At 55.1% G+C, this 25,543-nt stretch overlaps 1 protein-coding gene across 1 annotated transcript; it reads left to right on the plus strand.

Annotated features, from left to right (window-relative positions):
• Positions 1–5,190: 5,190 nt before the first annotated feature.
• On the plus strand, positions 5,191–25,469 carry PAK6 (p21 (RAC1) activated kinase 6). Its single transcript, XM_037501739.1, has 9 exons — positions 5,191–5,215; positions 15,674–15,882; positions 16,696–17,352; positions 21,868–22,365; positions 22,495–22,628; positions 22,963–23,089; positions 23,200–23,325; positions 23,766–23,900; positions 25,302–25,469. Exons 2-9 carry the CDS (start codon positions 15,679–15,681, stop codon positions 25,467–25,469), a joined length of 2,049 nt encoding a protein of 682 aa, XP_037357636.1. The 5' UTR covers positions 5,191–5,215; positions 15,674–15,678.
• The last annotated feature ends 74 nt before the right edge of the window (positions 25,470–25,543 follow it).

The raw sequence follows: 25,543 nt of genomic DNA on the forward strand, positions 1-25,543 counted from the left end.
ATAGTATTGCCACCAGGGGCTGAGACTCTCTCTCCAGGATCTACAGGGGATAGTCCTATAGACAAATTCTCCTGGAAGGATCCTGGGATTCTGCCCCCCCCATCTCCCCATTCCACTCTCACCCCCAAACACCCTGTGGCAGCTCTGTGCACGCATGGTGTGGGGGGAGGGGGGTTGTTTTCTGTCGCTTCAGTAGCTGTGAGGGCTGAGGGCCATAAACTGTTTAGGGGTACTGGTCCTGGTAGTCCCTGTACCCCAATCCTCTAGACCTCATCATTCCACCACCTTCCTAAGGGGGACGGTCACTCTCTCCCACATCATACACATCTAGAAACTGAGGCCGAGACATGCTGGGCATCTACAGAGGCAGAAGGCCTCCAATCCTGCAAGCACCCTTGCTCTCTGTGGCCACTGTCTACCTCCCTCCTGCCTAAGGACCCCAAGACTTGGCCATGTCAGCTCCCTCAACTCACAATCCCACACCCTCAGAGCTTTGCAGCTGCCTCTCAGACCCATCCGCATAGAGATGGGTGGTTCCCATCAGGCTCAGGGGTTCTGGCCCACCTGCCCCCGGAGCAGGAAGAGACAAACACTGCAGAGCCAGGAAGAGCAGAAGAAGAAGGGATTTCCCTCTTTTTTTGGGGGGCTGCAACTACATGATGAGAGGGCAGCTACCCCTGCTACAGCCCAGCGCTCCAGGGGGTTCTCTAGTCCAGTAGCAAGCAGACATGCCAGCCCCACCTCGCCAGCAGCCCCTGCAGGGACTTCGGTCAGGGCGCTGGCTCGTGACTGGGGAGCTCTAGCCCCTGGTTCCCAGCAGAGGACTCAGTGACCCTCAGTCACTCAGAGCGGGAACCGAGGCCCCCACTGACCCCCACCAAATGTTCCCGGGGGCTACACCCCACACTTTAAGTCATATCAGACAGTCCTTGGGCCCAGGGGCCTCTGAGCAGTAGACAGCTGAGACAGCAGGCTGGCGGCAGACACTCTGGGCTGAAAGTCTGGCTCCAGCGTGCAGTTGCCCATGACTCCAAGAGCTTGAGCTAGTTCCTTGACCACCCTGAGCCTCAGCTTCCTCGTGTGTAAAGTGAAACTAGTAATAGTGCAGTTCCTCTGTGCCGGGCTGCTGTGAAGGCTTGAGTGAGATAATATGTGCAAATAGCTTAGCGTGGGGCCTGGCCCATCGGAAGTGCTCAATAATTGGCAGGCGTTATTATCACTATTAAGGAGGGCAGAGTCATCCAGAGAAAGGAGCCCCGTCAGCAGCCTTCCTGATCCCCAGGGAGCTTTTCAAGTCAGGAGCAAAAAGGTGCAGGGAACGGATAATGTGTTTGTGTTTCTAAACCACAAGTCGATCCCTATCTCTCCTCTTTGGCCCTAACCCGGGCTCTCAGCCCTGGCTGTAGATGCACAGTTGTTACAACAGGTCCCGACAGCCACAGGCTGAGAGATAGCCGAGAAGTGCCCGCCGCACCCAGCATGCCCGCCCTGACTCCTACCCAGACAGTCCTGCTGGAACAATGCCCCAGAGCGGGAGGGGCGCCAGGAGTCTCTGCCCGTGGAGAAATGTCTTCTCGGCGTTCTTGTCCAGACGTCCTGCCCAGTTTGTAGAATAGCAGGCATGGGCAATTCCCTCAAACAGAAGGCCTATGCCAGCTGTCTAAGCCCAGCAAAGGAGGGTGTGCCTGGTCCCTCTCTCTGTGCTTGGCACAACAACCTGGGACTGGAGCCAGAGAGAGGCTTGTGGATGCTGGAGGAGGCACTGTTCCCCAGACTGTTGCTGCGGCTTCCTGCACTCCTGTCTGCTCGCTCCTCCCAGGCTAGGCTGAATTGGGCATGATCAGCGCAAACTAGAAAAGGAGGAAAGTCACACACAGGAATTTCTCACTCAGGACCCATTCTACAAGTCCCAGCCATGCCAGCTTGCAGAGGGTCTCCAACTTGCTGCAGCCGGTCCCCCTGCAGACACAAATGGAAACTCAGAAACAAAAGGGGGCTAAGCAGAGGGGCCCCCAAGTCTAGTCCAGTATTCAGTATGGCAGATTTTTCTCTAGCACATCTAACTGATACCTGGTTTCTTGGACACTCGAGTGGCAGAGGATTGATTACCACCTTCATCAGCCTTATTTGGGAGTCTCTGACTCTCTTGAGGTCCCAAACCCATTATAGCTCCTAAAGGTGGGAGGACCCCAGGATTTCCTACACTGCCTCCCTACAGGGTGAGGATGTGACTCGGCTAGTAGTCTTCCAAGGACACCCAAGCCTGGACTCAAACCAAACTGAACACCAGTTCGTTCCTAAAAAGACTCCAATGTTCACGCTTTATTGTATTTGAACCGTTCAAAAGTACCGCTCGGAGCTATGGTTTTGGCACACAGCAGTTCCTTACATGATGTAATTTTGTTCAATGTCCTTTCATTACAAAGTTAAAGAGAAAAAAAATGATCCCAGGCAACAATGAATAAAATGATGTCAGAGGAGGACCTGCTCTCACTCTACATCCCTTTCACTTGAAGTTGCCGTTTCTAACAAGCTGTCGAGGGCGTTAAGTGAGGACTTACTACATAAGATTGTACTTGTGAGGCAGTAAAAAATAATTTAGGATATTGATTCCAGATTCAGCAACATAATGTATTCTCTTCTGGTTTTGGTTCATGGTTCATGTCAAATCCCTGCCACCTCCCCGCCCCGCCCGCAGCACAACCTGCCTCCCATAGCCAGCATTTGGCCAGTGCACCTGTGTCCCCAGGTAACTAATCTATGGGGAAAACCATACTTGTATCATCTGCCCCTCCCCACCATCTGGTCTCCTGGCCCTAGATTCAGCAGGCAGCTTCCTGGGGGTGAGGGGCAAGAAGGTGGGGCCCAGGAGGTCAGGAGCTGGCTAACAGAGTCAGGCCTGCAGTGTTGCCCAGTCAGAGGGAAGAGAAAGACTCCAACTGAGTAAGACACAGAGAGAAGGAGGCGGAGACTGAGGTGTGCAGAGGAACAGAGACTAAATGTAGGTGTGTGTGCGCAGAGCGGGGCTGCAGGGAGTACTATAGTCAGTCGCCCCCGTTCTACCCCACTCTCCCAGGGCACACAGGGACCGCCTCCTGGCACCCTCACACCTTCCCCAGGAGGCTGAGGGTGTGGGGGCTAGTGGTGCAGACAAGGTACAGGCCTGTTTGGGGCTGGCAAATTCCCACTGGCCCCCTGAGTTTTATTTGGTGGGAGCTTGGAATAAAATGTGCGTAAGCAATAGAGCCCATGTGTACATGCTTTTATCCGTAAATTGCATTGTTATGTCTGAAGAATTTGGGGGACAATCAAGGACAGCAAGGGTCTTCTCACTTCCTTGTATGGGGAAGGGCCAGACAGGTGGCCCCTGCCCTTCCCTCATAGCACACATGCGGGGGAGCAACGCCCAGCCATCTGGAAGCAGCAGGGCAAAGGGCAACCGCAAGTGAGTCACTTTGAATGGCCATCCTGACCCTAGGCCAGGGGCCTGCTGGTGACAACTGCGGGGTGTTGGCTCTGGAACCATGTCCCATTCTCTGGGACTGGGGGCTCCCGAAAGCCTAGCACCCATAGATGTGCCCTGTACCCCAGAGGTCCTTTACCCTCGGATCCTGAGGTCAGAGCTTCTCAGACCTGAGCACGTTTCGACCAGGGGCTTGGAATCTCTTTCAGTCTCTTTTCTTTTTCTTTCTTTTTTTTTAAGATTGATTGATTTATTTATACACGCACTGGGTAGAGCCAGAAGCGCGGGAGGGTGAGAGAATTCACCAGAGCCAGAGTGGGGAACAGAACAGGCAGACTGACGAAATACGCTGCTGAGGGGAGCGGTGGGGTGCAGGAGGGGTCTGTGCGCCATGTGGGACCCTCACCGGTGGCCGGGGATCGAACCAGCGCTGCAGAGGCAGCTGGCAGCTTCGCAGCCCAGCGCTCAACCGCTGCACCACCAGGGGTGGCCCTTAGTCTCTTTTCTGCCAGCACAAGGGGCCTATCCCAAGACACTGTTAGAGCCTTAACCAGATGCGATGAACAGGCCAAGGCGGCAGATTTAAGAAGGGCAGCTCCGGCTCTTGGGGTTTATGGGTGGGCACAGGCGGCATCTTTAGGATCCAGTGTTGGATCCTAAAGACTGTGCATCTGCTTGGCAAATTAACAACTTAATTACATAGCAGGCCTGAGCGGGTGACCCAGTCAGGCTGCCCAGGAGCTTGAGGCCGCAGACGGCAGCTGGGCAGGGGCAGGGTCTGAAGGAGAAGGGCCGGTCAAGCAGGAGCCCAGAGATGAGACCCACAGGGCTGAGCAGAGAAGAGCCCCTTGGGCAGAGAAGCGCCCAGCAGCTCCCTAGGCTCCTGGGCGACTTTGACTTTTCCCGGGCTGGGTGCCCTCCGCGTCCTACCCGAGGCCACACCCTAAACTCAAACTCGCGGCCAGGTGAAGCTGGCGCTGCACGAACTTGCAAGCGCGGCCTCCCCGGCCCCTCCCGCGGAGGGCGGGCCCGGCGCCCTCGGCCTCTGGAGAGATCCGGGGGCTCCCCGCTCCGCAGGTGGGTGCCCGGGTCACCGCGGGGGGCCGACCGACTCTCCCGGCCCGGGGCCAGGGCGCGGGCAGGCCCCCAGCACGCGCGGCCTCTTGCCCTCGGTTTTCACGCACGCAAGCAGGGGGCTCGCCCGCGCCCTGTGCGCCCGAGAGCCGCCCCGGGGCCGCCGGCGCGGCGGAGACCCCTGAGCTCGGGGACGGCGCGCCCGGCCCGGCCGTCTAGGAAGGACTCGCGTCGGGGCGGAGGGGGGCGGGCCTGAGGGGAGGGAGCAGGGGCGCTCGGGGGAGAGGTGGGAAGCACCGGCCGGGAATTCTGCGGCATCTGCTGCTCCATTCCCGCCGTCTGAGCGAGCCGGTGGGACCCGACCCGCTACCACGGCCCCGTCCACCCCGTGCGCAAGGGGGAGCCCCCCACCCCCCCACCCCTGCATTCCCTTGCACCAGAGAAGGCGGCTCAAGCGGGAAGAGGCTGGGGGCGGTGCAGAATGCCCTGGCCCCGGGCCAGTTGCAAGAGCCGCGGGGACACTTACTACATCTGTCACAATGCGTCTCGGATCTGTTTCCACACAGGCCTCGGAGCACCGGCCAGGGAAGTCCTCAGTCTTCGCTCTCCCAGCCCGAGAGCTCTGCCCACTGAAGGGCGAGGAGTCCAGAAGGAAGAGGGCGAGGAGGCAGCCCAGAGGTGAGTGAGGGACCTCCAGCCCCGATAGGATGTCCAGGCGCCTTCCTGAGGCTTGCGGGGACCCGCCGGAGGCCAGGCAGGTGGCCTCCTGTGCCCGGCACTCGTGGGTCTGTTAGGCAGTGGCCGTGGTCTCTTGCAGGTGCCCCTTCTCCACCGGAGTGGATTGTTACTTCCTCCCAGGAGCCCAGGGCAGGCCACAGCGCTTCAAATACCCTGCCCTGCTTCCCGGCCCAGCCTCTGCTCCCCATCAGGTCTGGTGCCCGTCTGGGGCGGGGTGGTGTCGCCAAGGCCAGCATTCTTGCTTGGCAAAGAGGCTCTCCAACAGGAAGGACAATAGCAGGGACCAGGGAATGTGCTGAGCAGCCACGGGCAGAGGTGCTGTGGGCACATGCCAGTCTGCAGGCTCATTCCCAGATCTCCAGCCTGCTAAAAACACTCCAGCTTTCCCCAGTGAGTGGCCTCTGCCCTGGGTATAGGTGCTTCTTGGAACACCCCGGGAACGACCTGAAGAACCCCAAGCTGTAGTCCACATTTTCTGTCCCCTACCCCACTCTTTTCTCCGGGGGTAGCTCTGAGTTGTTTTTCTAGGCGAGGGGCGGCGAGGGGCTGAGGTCTATGTTCCGCCGGGTCTCTGGTGGCTGGGAAGCTTACGTGGCAGTGCTGTCAGGTCCCCTCAGACCATACATAGGGTAGTGACTGAGAACGCAGCATTTCGAACCAGAAGGAGGTGGGTTCGAATCCTTACTTTGCCTTGGGGTCTTTAGACAAGCAATTTCACTTCCCTCCAAGCCAGTGTCCTCAGCTCTAAGATGGGGAGGAGCACGCCTTCCCCTGGGACAGTCGCGAGGAGTCACTGTGATGACAAATGAGGCCAGCCTTAGCAGGGCCCACCCCCCCTGCTCCCAGTCGTTTGTACTGGGAAAGGTTAAGCTACCTCACCGTCCTCTCTGGAGAGCTTTGAATATGGTCTGGCCCCGTGGCAGGAGATTATGAAGAAGACGACAGCAAAGCAATGGGAATAAAGTAAAGGGAAAAGGCCCTGGGAGGTTGGTAGTGGAATAGCCTGGGGGCGGGCCGGGGCCTGGGAGGGGACTGGGCTTTGGAGGCATCCGTCGGGAGCAGCGCTCTGTACATGCCACACGTGTTCACATGTTCATGGCGACTGGACACACCATAAGCAACACACTCTGGGGCAGAGGGTGCCTGTAGCGCGAGACTTCCAGTCCTATCTCTGGAGCACATCATTTGGCTTCTCTGGACCGCAGGATGAATAGAAAAACTTGGAGCTTGAAGTCAGAAATATTTGGGCTTGAATCCCAGCTCCACACTTACCACTTACCTTCTCGGACAATTACTTCTTTCCACGCCATGGTTTCTTCAAGTGTACAACAGAGCTCATAATACCTGCCTTGTAGAGCTGTGGCCATTAACGCACTAGTAAACGCATCCAGCCCAGGGCTGACCTGTGGGAGGCCTTCGTACTCCTCTGCTCCTTTCTCCTCCCTCGCGCCAGTCACCTGCCTTCTCTACACACAGCCAGCAACGCAGGTTTGGCCCATCCCACAGTGAGCGGAGAGCAAGGAGGGGAACAAAACAGAGATAGCGACAATTAAGGGCTGTGAGAACGTGATCTTTGCTTTTCGTGATGAGGAAGCTGACCTTGTGAGTGGGGGACTGCGGAGGGCTTTCTGGCGAGGCAGTGAGGACTCTGGGATGAGGACTCCAGGCTCTGTCTGTAGAAAATCTGGGATAGCGAACAACTTGGAGGTAAACCCTGCCCAGGACAGCCCAGGCTGCGAGCCCTCCGGGGGGGTTAGGACTGTAAGCACAGTGAGAGGTCAGAGGGCTGGGCAGGCTGGAGCGCCGCTGGACCGAGGTGCTGCACGTGCAGGCGGGAGCTGGGCCGGAGAAGCAGGCCTGAGTCAATATTGACCTTCCCTGGCTGGCCAGGCTGGCTCTTCGGCCTCTCATTCAGCTGGAGTGTTGACACAAATGATTGAATGAGCTTTATTATCATATTCTTTGCAACAACAGCCCCATTATCTCTTCTCTGGGGGTTCTCTGGGACCTGCAGTGTGGGAATGGTGACAAGGGTAGGGAGCCCAGATGTTTGGCTTGTTATGTGTGCAGTGTCCTCTGTCCTGCACACTCTTCTTCCTTCTGGGCTGCTCCAGTGGGACAGCAGGACCTCATGGGACTTGGGGGACACCCCGCGCTTCACCACAGTAGCCCTGGGCAGATCTTACAGACCTCCGGGGTAGTGGCAGTGCGGCCATCGCCTGCGTCTGGAATCCATGCACCTTGCAGGCAGCAGTTGGGCAGAAAAGCAAATGAACTTTGTCTTCAGGCCCCTCTCCCTGGTATATTATGGGGGACTGGGAGAGAGTGCTGGGGTACCACCTCTCCTGACTCTCATGTTATATGAAGAAGGGCAGACATAGGCCCAGATCCCTGGGGGAGGCTGAGGGAGGACAGAGTTCAGCTCCATATAAAGGATGAGCAGCAAGAGGACAGAGAGCAGAGCCTCAGGAAGGGGAAGCACTCCCCATTACTGGATGCATCTCAGGGCCACAGACAAGCTCATACTGGGAATGCCACGGAGGACTGAAATCTGGACAGGGTGGCAGGAGGCCAACCCGCTCAGCGAGGGCCACAGCTCATGCGTCAGCAGATGGTGGGAGGTGCAGGTCAGGATGGGGTCTCACAACATCTATTTGGAAAAATAAACTTCACTGCTCGAGAGCAGAGCTTTTGTTTTGTTCACCATGGTTCCTAGAGTTCAAGCAGAAGAGATGTGCAACAAATACTTTTTGCTTAAATGAAGGAATAACATTATTTTGTGTTTAAAGAAACTCCGGAATACAAAGTTTGAGAAAAATCTTCCTGGCCAGTGAGAATACTCCAATGAAAGGCTGACTGCAGACACTGCAGTTCACAGCAGGCTTGGGTCTGCCCCGTCTTTGCTGTCTCCTTGGACAAATCGCTAAAAATCTCAGAACAAGTGTTTCCTCACCTGCATAATAGAGACAATAACAACTCACAGGCTGGTGGAAGGAGATTCTGTATGTGAAATGCTCAGTCCAGCGCCAGTACTGACGCCAGGTACTCCCTGAGTGATTACTGCAAACACCCCAAAATGCCTACCCTACCCCAGATGTTGTTTCTCTCCTCACTGTACCCAGAGAGGCTGATAGAGGTGCGTGAACCCTTTCCCTTGTCACCACTGGGAATGCTGAGGCCCCAGAAAGAGGAAAGTAGGTCAACGTCTTGAGGCAGGACTTGGGACCCTCGGTCTCCCAGTAAGCCAGCTCACAGCTCTGTTTGAGCAGGCCTGGGGCTCCCTGAGAGGAAGCATGCTTGTGCCCTCCCTAGCTCTCACTCCTGGCGCTTGGAGCAGGGCCCAGAACGCAGCTACCCCATCTCTTCCCAGATGCCCGGGAACAGGAGAATCATACCAGCCTTATTCCTAACAGTCGGTGAAATAACCAATATTCCAGAACATTACAACCAAATTCTGCCACCTTCAGAGTAGCTGCAAACTCCTTTGGACTCACTTTCTGGAAGACACCTTCCAGCACACTCGTGTAATCCCCCCAGGGAGCCAAGACTCCTTTCCTTGAAAGTAAGATCTGAAGTTTTCAGTGGACATTGCCACTTCTGGTGAAAAGCAGAGGCAACAGGTTAGGAGAATGGCTGATGTTGGTTCATGAAGGGCCGCAAAGGTGATTCCCAGCGAGCAATTCTGGATATCCTGGAGCATGCTTGGAATGGACAAATTCTCTCCCAAGGTCGGCCTCAAATGGCAGCATTCATTTGAATGTCTAAGCTCCAGTTTGAGATGCAAGTTTTGGCCTGCAAGTTTTAAAGATTTATTTATTTATGCATACAAGAGCTGGGGTACAGGCCAGAGATGCAGGGTGGGGTGTGTGTGAGAAAATCCACCAGAGACAGAGCAGGGAACAGAACAGGCAGACTGACTGAAATACACTGCTGAGGGGAGCAGCGGGCGAGTCAGGAGAGGTCTGCCTCGCAATGTGGGTTTCTTCCTGGCCGGCCGGGGATCGAACTCATGCTGCAGAGGCTGTGAATTGCTTCATAGTGCGGTGCTTAACCCCTTGCACCACCAGGGAGGCCCCAGTTTGAGATTTAAATGTAGGCTTGTTTCTCTGTAGCTTTGCCTTGGGTTTGTGGAGTCCCAACAGCTTGATGTCCCTGGGAATCTCAGGCCTGGGCAGATGGAAGTCTCTGCCCCCAGAGGAGACACATTTCAGAGGGTGCCCCTCATCTGCTGTGGCTGCTTTACTTATCCCCATAGTGGACTCTAGACTGGTCAAGTCACAGTGCCCTGCTCTGGGCACCACCCAAACCCCTATTGCTGTGAAACATTATCATCAGCTATAATGTTCTGCCTAGCACCCCTGAGCCAAGCCTTTGGGGTGCCTGGCTTCAGGCTGAGACCCTACAGAGGGGACCAGGACCTGTGCTGGAGAGAATATATTGCCTGCTGTTTCTGTTTCTTTTTTGCCCTATATGTCAGACCCTGACATCACAGTCACTAACATGAGCCCTTTAAAACATTTTATGCGCGCCTTGCAGGCCCAAAAAAAAAAAGGTTCTAAACAGAGTAAGGGTCAGCTTGCAAGTCAGGACAGCCCCAGTCTCCCCTGACTCTGACTCACAGATCAGCCCCAGAAAGAATTTAGCAATCTGAGCCGAGGGAGCTGGCCCTGGTCCGTCCCCTTCCACACACAGCCACGGGTTTACTCATGTGGCTCAGAGACCCCAGGGAAGGAGAATCACAGCAGCAGCCCACCTTCCCCAGAGCCCGTGTTGGACCCAGAAGGGGCATTGGAACCAGATCTGGGTTCAAATCCCAACTCAGTCATTTTGTGATTTTGTGACTTTAGTTTTTTGGGGTTTTTTAAAGATTTATTTATTTATTTATACAAGCACTGGGCACAGTCAGAAGCGTGGGAGGGTGAGAGAATTCACCAGAGCCAGAGCGGGGAACACAACAGGCAGACTGACGAAATACACTGCTGAGGGGAGCAGCGGGAGAGGTCTGCGCGCCATGTGGGACCTTCACCCGGAGGCCGGGGATGGAACTGGCGCTGCAGAGGCTGTGGGCAGCTTCGCAACCCAGCACTCAACCGCTGCGCCACCGGGTAGGCCCGATTTTGTGACTTTGGGCAAGTTATTTAAGCTCTCTGAGCCTCATCTGGATTTGTGAATAATAACAATTTCTACCTCCCAATGTTAAGGTTTAAATGAGTTGATCCTAAGAAAGGACCTGGCACATAGAAGGTGCTCAAGAAAAGTTATTTCCCTGGGCCTTGAATCTCCTCTGACTTGACCCCTCAGTGACCCCAGGCCTGTGGCTCCCTGAACTCTCCCAGCTCCGCCCTAGGGTTTACTGGGTGTGGCAGCATTTCCTCTAGAAAGCCTCTGCCAGGAACTGACCGGCTCCCATCTGCCAGGCTGACTGGGGCAAGCAACCTCAGCAGGAGCTGTGCCCAGGGGTCTTCCTTCTCAAACTGGCTTGGGCTGCTCACCCTCCTCTGATCCCGCTGTGGGCTGGCCAGGCTGAAGGTGATGTGTTCTGCGCATGTTCAGAAAAGGAGAGCTCCAAGCGCTCCTCAGTCACAGAGACGCATCCCAGCCTGAGGAAGAACCCTCAGCACTTCTCCCCTGGGTTGGGGAAGGGTGTCAGATGGGGGTGGGCACTCGAGGTCCCCTGAGCCTCCCTCCACCCATTTCTACTTCAGAGTCTTAGGCCCACATCACTGCTGCCAGGCTAGGCTGAAGGGATCTTCTTTGATGGAAAAGCTTCCTCCTTTCTTTTCCTTCTACTTCTTTCCTCCTTCCTCCTCAGGGATATCTTCTTTGAGAAAAGCTCCCCCAATCGATGAGTTAAATGTGCATGCAAAGAAGTGCAGAGACTAGGAATGGCACCTTTAATCAGGCATGGCCTGCTTTGATTTTACACCACAACCTCACGGCTGATGCGGCAACCACCCCCCTCAGCCCTGGGCCCTTGAGCCTAGGTCAGAAGATAGGAAACTGGGATGGGAAAAGGAGACCTAGCAATGGCAGATTGAGGGAAGCTGTGTGGATGGACAGTTGTGCTCCAAGAACAGGGGTGCATTGCCAGAGAGATGCGAGAGATACTCGAGGCTCAAGGTTCTCACAGCCAATAACTAGGCAACATAGGATACTTGAGTGGGTCTCTTAGGAACTCAGTCTTCACAGATTGCTCTTTATTGAAAAATATTTTGGGGGCCTCCCTGGTGGCACAAGGGGTTAAGATGCAGCACTGTGAAGCTGTCCGCAGCCACTGCAGCACCAGTTCGATCCCCGGCCAGGGAGCTACCCACATGGCGCAGCAGACCTCTCCTGACTCGCCTGCTGCTCCCCTCAGCAGTGTGTTTCAGTCAGTCTGCCTGTTCTGCTACCCGCTCTGTCTCTAGTGAATCCTCTCACCCCCTGCATCTCTGGCCTGTACCCCAGCTCTTGCATGCGCAAGTAAATAAATCTTTAAAAGAAAAAAAAAAAGTGGTTTTTCCAGAAAAGCAGTCCATCATCTTTAAGTCAGATTTAGAAGTATAGAAAGGTGGGGTAGGAGGAAGTTACCCATGGCCCCACCATTCGAACACAACAACGACTATTTTGCTGTATTTTCCTCAAACATTCGCTGCATTCATACTGCATTCACAAATAAATCTAGGAGAGATCTTTAGAAATAATCCTCTACTCCTAACTTGTGTCTTTGAGAGTTCTGCTTTGGACAAAGAAAACCTTGACAATTGAATTTGTTTCTAGGGCTCCTGGATATGGACAGGCTTGGGCCCCAGCAGGTGGGGGGCTTCAGAAGAGCCCACCAAACTTAGGCTGCATGTAGCCACTCAGAAGGGAATTGGGCAGGAGATGATTAACCTGTGGGTTTCCACTCTCCTGCCCTCCTCCCAAACCATCCCACCAGCTTTATTATTTGACCTTTCACATTTAGATCCAGTTAATTTGGGAGTGTGATATGAATTCATTTTTCAGGCTTCTTTTTCTCCATATGAATATCTAATTGCTTCAGCTACATTTATGGAAAAGATCATCTGTTCCCCACCATGTTGCAGTGTCAGCTTTGTCATAAATTAAGTGACCTTGGATGAATAGCTCTATTTCTGGGCTCTCTTCTGTTCCCTTGGTCTATTTGTCAATCCTTGTGCCAATTTCACACTGTATTAATCACTGTCACTTTATAATCTGTCTAGTAGTGTCATCTTGATATCTAGAAATTTTGATATCTAGTAGTGTAATCCTCCAAATTTGTTCTTCAAGATTGTCTTGGCTCTTCATGGTTCTTAATATTTTTCTGTACATTTTTTTAAAAGATTTATTTATTTATTTATTTATTTATACAAGCACTGGGTACAGTCAGAAGCACAGGAGGGTGAGAAAATTCACCAGAGCCAGAGCGGGGAGCAGAGCAGGCAGAAGGACCGAAGTACACTGCTGAGGGGAGCAGCGGGCGGCAGGAGAGGTCTGCGCACCATGTGGGGCCCTCGCTGGTGGCTGGGGATCGAACCGGTGCTGCAGAGGCTGCGGGCAGCTTCGCAGCCCAGCACTCACCCGCTGCACCACCAGGGAGGCCCTCTGTACATTTTTTTTTTAGAAAATTTTTTAAAGATTTGTTTATTTATGCATACAAGAACTGGGGTACAGGCCAGAGGTGTGGGGGGTAAGAGGATTCACCAGAGACAGAGTGGGGAGCAGGCGGATCTACTGAAATACACTGCTGAGGGGAGCAGCGGGCTCAACAGGAGAGGTCTGCTGCGCCATGTGGGTTTCTTCCTGGCCAGCCAGGGATCGAACTCATGCTGCAGAGGCAGACAGCTTCACAGTGCTATGCTTGACCCCTTGTACCACCAGGGAGGCCCTTTTCTGTACATTTTAGAATTAGTCTGTTGATTTCTACCAAAATAAGTATGTTAGGGCTTTGACTGAAATGGAAATAACTCTGTAGGTTAATTTAGGAATAATTGATATCTTTGTAATACTGAGCCTTTTAATCTATGAACATTCTTTAATATCTTTAATAAATGTTTTATGCTTTTCAATATAGAAAACATCTTTAATTAGATCTAGTCCTAGGCATTTGATTTTTTTTAAGATTTATTTTTACTTATTTATGCATACAAGAGCTGGGGTGTAGGCCAGAGATGCAGAAGGTGAGAGGAATCACCAAAGACAGAGTGGGGAGCAGAACAGGCAGGCTGAATGAAATACACTGCTGAGGGGAGCAGCAGGTGAGACAGGAGAGGTCTGCTGCACCATGTGGGTTTCTCCCTGGCCAAGGCATCATTCCTGCTGCAGTGGCTGACCATAGCTTGATCGTGCTGAGACTTAACCCCTTGTGCCACAAGGGAGGCCCCTTGATATTTTTAATGTAAATAGTAATGGTATCTAAGGGCATGCTCTCTTATAACACTTCAGACATCAGATGAGGGTTTTTTTTTTTCCCTCCTGAGACCATTTCTACAGCTCTCTTACACCAAGTGGGTGTTCAGTTCAATTCAATTCAGATACTACCTGCCTGGAGTTAGCACAGACCCCACAGGCTCAGTCCCACAAGCCACGTCCCAGATCACTTGTTCTTCTGACAGGTCGGAGGGTCCCCACAAGCTCCGTCCTCCAGTTCTATAATTCGCTAGAATGGCTCGTGGAACACAGAAAAGCACTTGATTTACCATTACCATGTTTGTTGTAAAAGATCCAGCTGAGGAACAGCAGGATGAAAGGGCCGCGTGGGGCAAGGTGTGTGGACAAGGGCACTGTGACGCGTTCACCAGCTGGGAAGCTCCCTGACTCTTGGCCCTTAGAAGTTTTCCTGGAGGTCTCGTTAGAGCAGCAGGACTGATTAAGTCACTAACAATTGCTGATGATTAGCTCCATCGCCAGCTCCTCTCTCCACCCCAGCAGTGAGGGCAGGGGAGACTGAAATTTCAGTCTTGTCACGCTAAGGACCCTAAGGATTTTAGCAGCTGTGTGCCAGGAACAGGGGACAAAGACCAAAAGTTTATTTCCCACTGTACCGCAGAATTAAAAATCTCATGCTCTCTTTGTTGCTGGCATGTAGAACAACAAGCTACCTTTCAGACTGGGCACCGGCCCCCTTCCAGGTCTCTGACTTATTCCAGGACCAGAAAAATGCTGTTTCCAGAGCAGGAGCCAGAAAAGATTGTCACAGCTCTGAACTCAGAATCTTTGGGTAGAGGGATGACCCTAGCATTCAGTTCAAGAAACAAACAAGTTTCTTGAAACCTAGAAATGGCCTTTCCGGGTGACATGAGAACCCACTGAGTATATTTTACCACAATAAAGAACAATTTTAAGAAACAAACTAAAGAGCTATTTTGAGTCACTTCAGATGCCAAAGCATTCAAGTGGGCACTCCCAGCCCTGTCTTCCATCAGAGGTGGTGCCAGTGGGGGCTCCTGAAGGGGAGCTAGAGGACCGCTTTGGAAGCGTCACCTTTCCTCCTGGGTTTCCGGTTTCCTTCTTCCAAACCTCCTGCCCTGTCACTCCTAGTTATTGATGGAGCTCAATAGGACTTAGGCAATCCCAAATCAGGGAGGTGAGGGCTGGAGGTTTGGCTTGTACAGAGTTCTGAGACCCGAAAAAATGGGGCTCACAGAAAGGGGAGCTCTCTCTTCCCTGGAGACTTTGCCCCTCAGGTAACAGCCCCTCACCACCCCAAGTGTGCCTTCCCTCAGGGACTTTCTGGAATTGGGCAGAGCACCTGGTGACTATGAGAGATATCCTGATCCTGGGATAAATAGTCCCAGACTGGGTAGCACGCCCATCAGCGAGTGGGCAGGCTTTTTATGAAAGTGGCATATCACATCAACAGGGTTTCGATAGCTGAACCATCCCAGGATAAATCCAAATGGAATGTGATGAAAAGCAAAAAAGAAACAAACAAATATGAACATACTGTTGGATTCAAGAGTAGTTCTTTTTTCCTTTCTTGTACTGTGCTATCTGGTTTAAAAATCAAGGCCATGCTCCAAAAAATGAGTTTGCTTTCCTCCCTTTTCCCCCTTTTTAAAATTCTTTGACAGTGGAATGATATTTGTAATGGGCTTTGGATCTGATAAAAACACACCCCCAGAGTCTGACTGCTCAGCAGGGGACTTGGCGCAGACAAGAAGACAGACACCTCTTTTCCTTGTTTATAGTCTGTGTTGGCTTATTTATGGCGCTTTTGTTTCGGGGACTGCTCTGCTGGGAGCTAACAGTCTCCCTGAGGAAGTAGGAGTGAGAAGTGAGGGAAGCCCTGGGCCTGGACAGAGGACTGGGGGGCTGTCTGCGGCCTGAGGCCCTAGCACCGGCTGCAGCCCTGTGCTGCTGGGGCCCGGCTCCAGAGAAGGCCCGCTGGAGCTCAGCATGCCCCTTCCCATTCAGGCACCATGTTCCGAAAGAAAAAGAAGAAACGTCCTGAGATCTCGGCCCCACAGAACTTCCAGCATCGAGTCCACACCTCCTTTGACCCCAAAGAAGGGAAGTTTGTGGGCCTCCCCCCACAATGGCAGAACATCCTGGACACGCTGCGGCGACCCAAGCCGGTGGTGGACCCCTCACGCATCACCCGAGTGCAGCTCCAGCCCATGAAGGTAAGGAGGTTCAGCCGCTCCCTCTCCACAGAAAACGGAGCCTGGCAAAACCACGAAGGCACTTGGAGGAACCACCTAATTACCAGCTATCAGTGAGCCCACTGTTTTCATGCCTAGCTAATCAGCCTCTGTTCTCTCCTGGGTGACCCAGGGAGGAGCCCCAGGGAGGAGCCCCAGGGAGGAGCTCCAGGAGGAGGACCCAGGGGAATCCCTCTCTACTGGGTGGTAGGATTGCCAGATTTAGCAAACAAAGATATAGCATACCCAATGAAATTTGAATTCGTGAGAACAACAAATCATTTTTTAGTTTCAGTATGGCCCATGTAATGTTTGGGCCTATAGCCCTGGGGGGCTGGGGTTCTCACAGACCAGGGGGATTCAGTTGTGCAGACCAAGAATGAAGGATCAAAGAGCCTGCAGGGGTGGGGTCAAGGCCACCAAAGTGTGGAGGACAGTCCCGGACGGGTCCCCGCCTACTAGGAGGGCTCCGGGATCTCTCAAAGGTCACAGGCCCCAGGTTGGATCCAGGGCTCCTCCCTTGACTTCCCACAGCTTCCCAAGCTCAGCTGCCCACACCATCTGATGTGCTGGATGGGGGTACCAAAGTACCACGAAAATTGTTTTCTCCCTGAGGCCCTGTGCCAACACTGGGCTGACCAGCTATGGGTCCTGGTAAATGACTGAAAAAATTACGGGCTGGATAGAAGTGAGGTCCCTAGGTGTTCCCTGCTAGGCTCCCCCCAGGAGGTTCTCTGACTGGGTCTAAGACCGCCTCTCCCCGCTGCTCACCCACCTTTCCCCCCTCCCCTGCAGACAGTGGTGCGGGGCAGCTCCATGGCCACGGACGGCTACATCTCAGGGCTGCTCAACGACATCCAGAAGTTGTCGGTCATCAGCTCCAACACCCTGCGTGGCCGCAGCCCCACCAGCAGACGGCGGGCGCAGTCCTTGGGGCTGCTGGGGGATGAGCATTGGGCTGCTGACCCGGACATGTACCTGCAGAGCCCCCAGTCTGAGTGCACTGACCCCCACAGCCTCTACCTCAGCTGCAACGGGGGCACACCAGTGGGCCACAGGCAGATGCCATGGCCTGAGCCACAGAGCCCACGGGTCCTGCCCAATGGACTGGCCGCGAAGGCACAATCCCTGGGGCCTGCAGAGTTTCAGGGTGCCACACAGCGCTGCCTGCAACTGGGTGCCTGCCTGCAGAGCTCCCCATCCGGCACCTCACCCCCTGTAGCCGCCGGTAGACGTGGGACCAAGGCTGCCAGGCACGGCTCTGAGGAGGCCCGGCCACAGTCCTGCCTGGTGGGGCCCACCTCCGGAAGGCCGGGTGGAGAAGGCAGCCCCAGCCCCAAGTCCCAGGAGAGCAGCCTGAAGCGCAGGCTGTTCCGAAGCATGTTCCTGTCTACTCCTGCCACGGCCCCTCCAAGCAGCAGCAGCAAGCCCGGCCCTCCACCACAGAACAAGGTAGGTCGGGCGGGGCCACCTGTGGGGGCCACTCTCTCAGGAGGGCAGGGTCGCCTGGCTGGGCAGGGTCTACTGGGGAGCGCATGGCAGGGACACAGGCCCTGCCTGGCCTCCCCACTCAAGGGTCAGGTTGGGCCGAGCAGAGGAAACAAAATGCTCAAAAAAGCAGTTCAACCTCAGCTGAGCCCTGACTCTCCAAAGGTTCAACACCAGGGTCAGAGGTTGCAAATCAGGCCATTTTCGGGGGGGCCTTGAGAGGAATTTACAGCGCACCCCAGTTTATACTTCTTGCCCTCTGGGGTATGTCTAGGCAGACCACACTGGGAGGCCGTGAAAAAGCACTCCTGAAAGAGCACATCTTGGACCACAAGCCCCCAGGGCTGAGCGGCCCCCTCCCGAGCTGCAGAGAGGGGGCTCCCGCGCCGCAGAGGAGGGGCTCTGCCTGCACTGCTCAGAGCTGGTCTCAGCCTCCCCCCTCTCCCCGCAAGGCACAGAAATGTGCCTGTTACCCCTTCTCTAGAGAGGACGCCCTCTTCCCTTCCGTGGTTTCAGTGGTTGCTGCTTTAACTTATATGTAACAACCGACTCGAGTTTGTGCCTTCTGAGGGGCGCAGGGTTGGGTTTGCTGGCTCCAGAGCAGACTTTAGGCCTGTGTGACAGCCTTAAATGCACATCTTTTTCTTACAAAAAACCCTGATGGTGACATTTCATGGCAAGCCTGGGGGGGGGGGGGGCGGGGGGGGGAGTTTCTGCGTCTCCCCTGCCCGCTGACGCCCGGCCGTGGTGACGGTGTCCTTCCCTTCTGGCGGGTGAGACGCTGACTGCAGGTGTCTCAAGTGAATCAGGGCTGTGCCCACCCCTGGCTTCCGAATGCGTCTGGCACCTGGCATCTTCCTCGGGGACAGCGCTGCTTCCTGAGGGACAGGCAGGACTGAGCTCAGGCTGCAGCACGAGCTGGAAGTCAGAAAAAGAAACAAGTGCTGACGGTGCAGGAGGATGGGGCCGCTCCTCCCTGAACGCCCTTCAGAACCCGTCGGGTCCTCCGAGTCAGCGATGGCTCCAGTGTAGACCAGCCCAAGGGGTGGGGGCAGTCGGGGTGTGGCCTGAACCCGGAACCTCCTTAAGTCACTGCAGCCTGAGACACCCAGGGGGAGGTTCTGGGCTTTGTGCACTACCACCTCCCACCCCCGCTGGGACAAAGGAGAGGGCTGAGATGTCACCGTGAAGTAGCGGGGTGGCGTGATGAGCAGGGGTGATGTGCTCCATGTGAGGAACTGGAGCATCCGGGAGGTGAGGGGTCTCTGGAAGGCTTTGCCCCTGGAGAGCCAGTCCCCAGAAAACCCAGGTGGGAGTAGGGCAGTGCACACTGCCAGGGAGTGAGATCCGGAACTCCATCGCTCTCTCGGCTCTTGGGAGTCTGTAGGGATCTGTCAGCACTGGGCTGAGCACTAACATGCTAGTTTTGGGTGCCTGCCAGCACCCCACAGCAGGGGAACAAGCCCTTACCAAGCAGCTCCCATGGGTGTGCAGGGCTGTCCCCGCGCCCTTGAGGCAGGGGGTGGTTGTCTTGAGCTCAGAGATACCAGTTCCAAATGCAGGGTTGTTTCCTTCCCCACGCCTAGGTCTCTCCTTTCTAGATGAATACTGCCAAGCCAGGCTTCTTAAGGCCGGGCTGAGACTCCTCTGAGCTGCCCTGGCCTGGGCTTCCCAGCCACACACTGCTGACATTTGCATCAGGTACTCCTTGGAGGGGGGGCGGTCCTGCTCATGGTAAGATATTCAGTAGCATCTCAGGTTCCTACACCCTAGGTGCTAGAGGCACCCCTCAGGTAGGACCACCCTGCATCCTTCCGGACAGGATCAAATATCCTTAGAGGACAGTCACTGCCCATTGGGAACCATGGCTTTTTTTTTCTTTAAAGATTTATTTATGCAAAGAAGAGCTGGGGTACAGGCCAGCAGTATCGGGGGTGAGAGGATTCACCAGAGACAGAGCAGGGAGCTGAATAGGCAGAGGACCAAAATACACTGCTGAGGGGAGCAGCGGGCGAGACAGGAGAGGTCTGCCACACCATGTGGGTAGCTCCCTGGCTGGGGATTGAACTCAGGCAGTAGCATTAACAGTGCTGAGACTTAACCCCTAGGCCACCATGGAGGCCTGGAAACCACTGCTTTAGGCAAGCTACAACAGAGATGGACAGCATCTGGCTCCCTCCACTTCCCCCACGGCCCTGGAAAACCCTAGTCCAAGCCAGCAACCAGTCTTCTGTATCTCAGCACGTCCCAAGAGGTGGCTCTGGACACTCATAGCAGCTCCCATAGCAGCTGTCTGTGCACTGGTGCCCTGGGAGACTGGGCTACTGATGGCCAACATGTGCCAGACAGGCCTACAGGTGGGTCTAGGACTCTTGTATCAGCCTGGGCTGCTTAGCCCTCGGCGCTCACTTTGACTAAAGAGCAAAAGGAGAGGCGAAATGGGGACAGGAAGGCCAAAGAAGTAAGATAATTGGGAGCTTGGATTGCCAAGTAGTTAGGGGCAGAAGGGCTAAGTCAGAAGATCTCAGCTTGAGTAAACACTGGTTAAGCACCCACTGTGTACCATGCGCTGCATTACATGTCAAGGATAGGTGACGCCAATGATACGACGGGGGTGAGGGGTCAGGCTGAAGTTTGGCCTTGCCCCTTACTGTTTAGTGACTCTGGGCAAGTTACTTAACCTCTCCAAGCCTGCTTCCTTGTCCTCAGATGTGAATAGTACCCATGGGATAATAAAACAACCCGCAAAGCAATGAGAAATAACACATTTAAGGCCTGTGTCAAAATGGCCTCAATAAATGGATTTTTTTATTTAACAAAAATAAGGGCCTCCCCGGTGGCGCAGCGCTTGAGCGCTGGGTTGCGAAGCTGCCCACAGCCTCTGCAGCGCCGGTTCGATCCCTGGTCACCGGCGAGGGTCCCATATGGCGCAACAGACCTCTCCTGACTTGCCCGCTGCTCCCCTCAGCAGTATATTTCGTCAGTCTGCCTGTTCTGTTCCCCACTCTGGCTCTGATGAATTCTCTCACCCTTCTGCGCTTCTGACTGTACCCAGTGTATAAATAAATAAATAAATCTTTTAAAAAAAAAAACAAAAGTTATGACATGGCCCTGCCTTGGGCCACATATGGCCCTACCCCCAAAGCACACAGCTGGAGAACCTGTCACCACAGCCTAAGAAGGGAAAGTGAGGCATTGTTGCGACGCCACCGGGCTTCTTGTCTTCTTGGGCAAGAAGACATGTCAGTCACACAAGGAACTCCAGAATTAATCCAGAGTCGTTACAATTATTATTATGTTTTTTTAAATAGAGGCATGTTTTATTTATTTATTTGTTTGTTTGTTTATACAAGCACTGGGCACAGTCAGAAGCGCGGGAGGGTGAGAGAATTCACCAGAGCCAGAGCGGGGAGCAGAGCAGGCAGAAGGACCGAAGTACACTGCTGAGGGGAGCAGCGGGCGGCAGGAGAGGTCTGCGCGCCATGTGGGACCCTCCTCCGGTGGCCGGGGAGCAGCGGGGATCGAACCGTCAGGGCAGAGGCCGCGGGCAACTTCGCAACCCAGCGCTCAACCGCTGCGCCACCGGGGAAGCCCCAGAGTCGTTACAATTAATTCCATCTTTTGTCCTCCTTTCTCTTTATTGGCATGGCTTCACAAGCTTCATCTGGTTCTTTGTTCCTGGTTCATTAAGTAAAATGTTGCTCCCTCCTGCTGGAAACAGGCTACGAGGCTCACAAAAGGACCCTTGGGAAGGAGGGACTGCTCTAGGGAGCCCTCAGCAAAGCGCCTCACTCCTAGCCCCGGGACGTGGGTTTGCTTGGACCCACCCTCCTGATTCCAGATATGCTGGCACCAAGTCCCCAGCTCGGGGGACAGCTGAGAAGCGGCCCCTCCACCCCAGGGTAACAGGGTTACGTGATCCTCTGTGGGAGACAGTCTCACAGCGCGAACAGGTAGACGCCATGCTGTCGGGCACGAGCAGGCCTACCAGACCCCTGGTGTGGCTTCCCTGCTTTGTTCTGGGACCCAAGTCTCTCACCCCCACCCCACATTGCCAAAGCCTCCGGCACCCCTGTGGGGCCCCTTGGGTGGGGAAACTGCAGGATTGAAGAGCTCCTCTGAGCCAGATTCCCTGGGCTGTACCAAAGACCAGGGGCATCCCTGAGGTCTGACTGTCAATGACCCAGGAACAAGTACGTAGCACAGGACACCCTAGGGGCTTTCTTTGTCTTCCCAGCCTCAGCTGTTGTTTGCTCTGCTCTCCTGGGGTCACTGGGGCTGGTTACCCCCGCAGGACTGTGGTTTGCCTTCAGCTTCGTTTGAAACTCTTTGCTCACAGCACCTCCCCAGTTTGTTCTAACACCTGCCTGCCCTGGTCCCACCCTGCCATGTCCAGAGGTGATGGCAGTCACCCCCTGCCTCTGGGAAGGTTGCTCCAACGGCTCCCACAGCCCTTTCTGTGCTTTCTATCCCCTGCAGCCCAACTCCTCCTTCCGGCCACCGCAGAGAGACTCCCCCCCAAGCCTGGTGGCCAAGGCCCAATCCTTGCCCCCGGACCAGCCCATGGGGACCTTCAGCCCTCTGACCGCCTCGGATACCAGCAGCCCCCAGAAGCCCCTCCGCGCAGCCCCAGCCGCCTGCCCCCCGCCAGGCCGGTCTTCCCCGGCGGGCTCCCCCCGCACCCGGCACGCCCAGATCAGCACCAGCAACCTATACCTGCCCCAGGACCCCGCAGCAGCCAGGGGTGCCCTGGCCGGCGAGGACACGGGTGTCGTGACACACGAGCAGTTCAAGGCTGCACTCAGGATGGTGGTGGACCAGGGCGACCCCCGGCTGCTGCTGGACAGCTACGTGAAGATTGGCGAGGGCTCCACAGGCATCGTCTGCCTGGCCCGGGAGAAGCACTCGGGTCGCCAGGTGGCGGTCAAGATGATGGACCTCAGGAAGCAGCAGCGCCGGGAGCTGCTGTTTAATGAGGTGGGAGGAGAGGGCGTGGGGTGCGGCAGGGTGTTTGGGGTGGGCAGTGAGCACAGAGCCAGACTGGACATGTGCGCGCAGGCAATGGAGAGCGTGCCTGGCACTCAGACCTCCATGCCTGTCCCCCAGGTGGTGATCATGCGGGACTACCAGCACCTCAACGTGGTGGAGATGTACAAGAGCTACCTGGTGGGTGAGGAGCTGTGGGTGCTTATGGAGTTCCTGCAGGGCGGGGCCCTCACGGACATCGTATCCCAAGTCAGGTGGGCAACAGGGGTGCGGGGCCCCGAGCGCTGGCTGCCCCACCCTTGCCCTGGTTGGGGTATCAGGCAGCCACAGGTTCAGCAGACTTGGGGGCCTATCAGGTCATCCCGAACCCCTCACTCCATCTCTCTGAGCTAGAAACACAGGGGTCTTGGGGTGGGGAGGAAGGGATTCTGCAGCCCCGTTCCCACCAGGGCTCCGGCTGACTGGGCTCCCCCACACATTGCCCAGGAGCAGGCGTCCAGTCTAGGGGCAGCTGCCCAGCCCATGTGCCTTGCTGTCCTGCCAGAGTTAACATTCTCTTCTGCTGCGGGCCCTGCCTTCCCTGTTCAGGCTGAACGAGGAGCAGATCGCCACTGTGTGTGAGGCTGTGCTGCAGGCCCTGGCTTACCTGCATGCCCAGGGTGTCATCCACCGGGACATCAAGAGTGACTCCATCCTGCTGACCCTCGATGGCCGGGTAGGACCCTCTCCCCACCCTGCACACCCAGGGCCCTATGTCCCTGCTCCCGGCCCGGCTGCTCCTACTTCATCACTCACTCCTCTTTCTCCCTGTCAACCCCAACCCAGGTGAAACTCTCGGACTTTGGATTTTGTGCTCAGATCAGCAAAGATGTCCCTAAAAGGAAGTCCCTGGTGGGAACACCCTACTGGATGGCTCCCGAAGTGATCTCCAGGTCTCTGTATGCCACTGAGGTAACAGTTTCCTCCACCCCCCAAATGCCTGGGAACAGCTTCCCCACTTCGGGTCCCATCCAGGACCCGCCATCAAAACAGCCCCAGTACTTAGTTCCCTCCGCCACTGCCCACTGCCCCCCACCTTGGTTTAGTCTGCTCTTGCTCATGACTTTGCTGCCCCAAACAGCTCCTCAAAATGCTCCCCACCAGCTCAAGGAAAGGTTGGCTATGGCCAGGCTTGCCCCTGTGTGTGGCCTTTCTGGGAGAGTCGCTGTGGCCAGCTGTGTCCCTACGTCAATGGTCACTCCGGCAGGAAGTAGCTGACCACAGGGAGAGTGGCCGGGAAGGAGGCTGACTCACCAAGGAGACTCGGGCCCAGCTGCTCCCTCCCCCTGCAGCATGCTGGGACCAGGGGGCCCCACTCTGTCAGTGGGGTCAGGGCCCTTCTCCTCCTGCAGGTGGATATCTGGTCTCTGGGCATCATGGTGATTGAGATGGTGGACGGGGAGCCACCCTACTTCAGCGACTCCCCAGTGCAAGCCATGAAGAGGCTCCGGGACAGCGCCCCACCCAAACTGAAAAACTCTCACAAGGTCAGTGGGTACACAAGGCGTGACCTGCAGGTGCGGTTCTTCCCGAGACCTAGAGGAACAGAGCCTGGGCTCCCAGACCCAGCCTTTCCCTTCCACAGAAGCCAGAGGGTCTGGGCTCCTGATAAAGGCTCTTCTTTCTCCACATAACACCTGCGTCTGGGTGTGGAGTCATATCTAAATGTAAATTCCTGTGGTCACCCCAACAGGGTTCCACTCGCAGCTGCACAGCAGAGTCACCGCTAGCAGGCAATTGTCAGGATTCTTCCTCAGGAATCCCTGAAGTCCTGGGGAGGAATCTAATAGAGCAGGAACCCCTGTCCCCTCTGTCAGGGGAGCCCATCCATGCTGCAGTGTTCCTAGTCTGTCACACAAATCGCCTTGTCCGCCATCATTGTACATCTAATCACATCTGAGTCCGTTTTCCCCTTAAAACAAGTGAGGGGGTGTGTGTGTGTGTGTGTTTGTATTTAACCCTTTGCTAACAAATCCAACCCAAATCCGCAGGCCTTAGCAGTGGACACCCCCTGCTGGCCACCAGCTCAGCACAGGGCTGTGAAGTGGCACTGCCATCTGCTGGCCAGATGAGACAGGTCCTAGAGCGTTGCGCCCAGTCCCTAAATTGACAATAGTTGGCTCCAGCACAGTTAGATGGGAGGACAGACAGGAGACACCTTGTGACACGACTGACCTTTGGAGCCTTACACTACTTACGCCAAGACTAATGGACCAGGAAGATGTCCAACTGGCTAATGCCTCAGGGGAGATAGCCTACTGTAGCAGCGCAAGACAGCCTCTTCCCAAGGGATTTGGCTTAAAATGAATCAAGATCTGGCCATGACTTTGACTCTAAGGCTTAAAGCAATAAAGACATCTCCTTTTTAGGTCCCACCTGTTTGTTCTCTATTCTTCAAAGCACTTCTTTGTCCCTGGACTCTTTTCTTAAATCTTCTCTAAATCCCTACGCGCAGTTGGGGCACACATATTTTATCATGAGCCCCTTTTGCAGAAGAATAAACAGAAATCTAGAAAAAAAGTCCATCTTGCCCAAGGTTAGGGCTAGACCCAGGACCGGATTCCAATTGCATGCCCCTTCCACAGAGCAACACAGCTGAACCTGAGCCCTGGGAAGCAGGGTGGGGAATGGGCTGCATTTGCCACTCAGCTCCCCATGGCTGCAGGCATCCTAGTTCCATTTGCTCAGCAGCACCCTCTAGAGATGAACTGGCCACTTTTCCTGGAGCGATGCTGTCTTTACTTACTTGATAATCTAAAAAGTACAGTGCCTGGGAGGAACAAGAAGGAAAAGAACTCAAGACTTTCAAAAGATGGCATGGTCATCTTTATGGGCATCCCAAAGTGACTGCAAACCATGGCTTCCCCCCCACTGCCCTGTCTTCACAGGTTTCCCCAGTGCTGCGAGACTTCCTGGATCGGATGCTAGTGCGGGACCCCCAGGAGAGAGCCACCGCCCAGGAGCTCCTGGACCACCCCTTCTTGCTGCAGACAGGGCTGCCAGAGTGCCTGGTGCCCCTGATCCAGCTCTACCGCAAGCAGACCTCCACCTGCTGAGCCACCCCAGGGTGCGCCTGCCACCTGCGTCCACAGGCAGGGGACACTGGGCAGCCAGCCTGCCTCAATCTCTC

The sequence above is a fragment of the Talpa occidentalis genome, unplaced genomic scaffold (assembly GCF_014898055.3).
Source record: "Talpa occidentalis isolate TD23 unplaced genomic scaffold, MPIMG_talOcc4v2.1 talOcc4.11, whole genome shotgun sequence".
Classification (NCBI taxonomy): Eukaryota; Metazoa; Chordata; class Mammalia; order Eulipotyphla; family Talpidae; genus Talpa; species Talpa occidentalis.

Coding starts and splice junctions, on each gene's coding strand:
- PAK6 (XM_037501739.1), top strand. CDS start 15,679: ATGTTCCGAAAGAAAAAGAAGAAACGTCCTGAGATCTCGGCCCCACAG. Junction 22,366..22,494: donor GGGAGCTGCTGTTTAATGAG/GTGGGAGGAGAG, acceptor CCTGTCCCCCAG/GTGGTGATCATGCGGGACTA. Junction 23,901..25,301: donor AACTGAAAAACTCTCACAAG/GTCAGTGGGTAC, acceptor CTGTCTTCACAG/GTTTCCCCAGTGCTGCGAGA.